The 2,344-nt window shown below is 49.6% G+C and overlaps 2 protein-coding genes across 2 annotated transcripts in view; one reads left to right on the top strand and one right to left on the bottom strand.

Moving 5' to 3' along the window:
• Positions 1 to 318, top strand: part of T265_07213 (hypothetical protein) — a gene marked incomplete at both ends in the record, with an annotated part of 27,239 nt that extends 26,921 nt beyond the window's left edge. Inside the window, one exon of the mRNA XM_009172669.1 lies at positions 34 to 318. Within this exon, the coding sequence (XP_009170933.1) occupies positions 34 to 318 (285 nt within the window). The remainder of the gene's footprint in view (positions 1 to 33) is intronic.
• Positions 1 to 1,704, bottom strand: part of T265_07214 (hypothetical protein) — a gene marked incomplete at both ends in the record, with an annotated part of 14,179 nt that extends 12,475 nt beyond the window's left edge. The window contains 2 exons of the mRNA XM_009172670.1: positions 822 to 994; positions 1,412 to 1,704. Of these exons, the coding sequence (XP_009170934.1) occupies positions 822 to 994; positions 1,412 to 1,704 (466 nt within the window). The remainder of the gene's footprint in view (positions 1 to 821; positions 995 to 1,411) is intronic.
• Positions 1,705 to 2,344: the final 640 nt, after the last annotated feature.

Raw genomic sequence — 2,344 nt, 5'->3', positions numbered from 1 at the left:
CAGAAAGCCGGTAATGCCCGGAGATTATTTCAGTTGATCCGTACGAACGGTCCCCGGAAACCATCTGTGAGTGAAACCATCAAGCATCAGAATGGAACCACAATCTCGAATGAAGAACGCATCGACCTGTATGCTGAATACTTCGAACAACAACTGTCATGGCCACCAGCGGGCATTCACCTAAAGCCCAGAGGTGAAGTAGAACCCTGGACGGTGAACGTGGAACCACCTACGGCCTCGGAGGTGGTGACATCGATTAGCAGTCTCTTCACCAGGCGTAGTGGGGATCACGCGGTCCCCATCCTGGAAGGCGAGTAGCACCGACAGCAACCAAGCGTTTCGTAATCTCCTCCAAATCCCCCTGCCAGTTCAAAATTTGGCTACTCTCCGCTCCTGAATTAAGCACCGAACACACCACTGTCTTGGATAAACGGTGGTCCGGCATACGCCATACATGGCCTAACCGACGTAACTTCTGGGGCTCGATACATTTTTCAATGGAATTTCCCGTTGCACAACCGGAAACACGCTTTCTAATTGCCTCGTTGCTGATTCTCCGACACCAACTAACACGAGATATGGTCCTGAGACAATGAGTTGGCAACACCGGAAGACGTCTCAATTCCGCTGCTTGAACAGGCTGTCTCACAGCCATACAACAAAACAGCCTGTACTGTAACCTGAAGCACATGTCCATTGAGATTCAGTGATACACCACTCTGACGCCATAGGTGTTTCCAATTAGCAAACGCTACCCCAGCCCTACAATCAGAACTAATACAACTTCCAAGATATGTAAAATGCTCCACAATTTCCAGTACCTCTCACTGGATTGTAAGTGGTGTGTTCAGTGACTGCACGTCCACGAGCACGACCTTGCACTTCGTGAACGATGTTGCCTGCGTACTCCAGATCGACAAAGTTTACTTTGCAGGCTATTTGAACACCGGAGTTTTGGAGCCTTTCCAGCGTTCGTTTCATTGTATCATCCATCCTGAAGTTAAAAAGGAACGAAGAGGGTGGGCATCCCTAGCGGACACCGCTTTGTCTACGGAAGTTTTTGGAGAGCCCTCGTGTACTCTCACCCGTCCGGAAGTCTGAGAACACAAAGAATGTATTATTTTCACAAACGTCCGAGGCATTCCTTGGTGGGTAAGCGTGTCAAGAACAGACCAGTCAACCGCGTCGAATGCGCCTTGGAAATCCAGGAATACTACAATTATGGGCCGCTTAAACATCTTGCTCATACGTCTTGTTGTAGCAAATGACAGTGTGAGAATTCGGTCAACGCAACCCACATTAGGCCGGAATCCCGCTTGCTGCTCTCGAGTCAGTGCTGGGTCAAGGGTGAAAAACCTGTTTTCCAAGCTTTGTTCTGCTGCTCTCCAGTGCTGGGTCAAGGGTGAAAAACCTGTTTTCCAAGCTTTGTTCAAACAGGGCATAAGTAAGAATTAAGTCTCCACGGACGGAGGGGTACTCCAGGGGAAAGAGATCAAGCATTGCGAAACGCGTTTCGTAGTCCACGGATTTGAGGCCGGCAACCATTCTCATAGCAGCTCGCTGGACACGCTCAATGAGGGTGACGTCTTTCGTGCGTCCTGAGTAGACAAATTGGTTGGCGTACTCCAGGAGCGGCCTGACGTAGGCCCCATAGAGCGTTTGGAAGTCCATGTGAGTAATACGAGAGAAGGTGCGTCGGATCATCCGTAGAATGGCGAATGCATTTTAAGCCGATTTCTCATGGTGCGGTGAGAAAGACAAGTTTGAGAAGACCCAGATGCCCAAATCCTTTTTGGCATCTATCCTCATGATGTTTTCTGGTCCTTTCTCACCATGCATTACAAAGGCATTCGCTGAATCACCTCCAACCGACATATGGACGCATTTTTCATCATTCAAAGGAAGGGGCCAGTCCAACGACCACTGATTGGCAGCGTCTACATCCATTTGGAGGGCACTGGCATTGGAACTCCAGGATTTCAAGTCGTCCGCAAAAAGTAGAGATGGACTTGCAAGAACATCTGGGAGGTCGTTGACGTAGATTAGTAACAGCACTGGTCCCAGGACGGAGCCTTGAGGAATTCCAATGGAAACCGGCGCTGGAGAAGAGTAGGTCGAGCTTATTCTCACTCGGAATGATCGGTCTGATAGGGACGCCTTGATCCAGCGAAAGATTTTCCCTTGAATCCCGTAAGACTCGAGTTTGTGGAGCAGCGGGACGTGTGGGACCCTATCAAATGCTTTTGAGAAGTCGAAAAATATGCCATCCGATTTGAGTCCTTCGTCCTTGGCTTGGGTCAAGCCGTCCATAAACACGAGCATGTTTGCCGACGCAAGAGCGGTT

The sequence above is a fragment of the Opisthorchis viverrini genome, assembly GCF_000715545.1.
Source record: "Opisthorchis viverrini unplaced genomic scaffold opera_v5_162, whole genome shotgun sequence".
Lineage (NCBI taxonomy): Eukaryota > Metazoa > Platyhelminthes > Trematoda > Opisthorchiida > Opisthorchiidae > Opisthorchis > Opisthorchis viverrini.
This window is presented reverse-complemented; position numbering and strand designations above follow the sequence as displayed.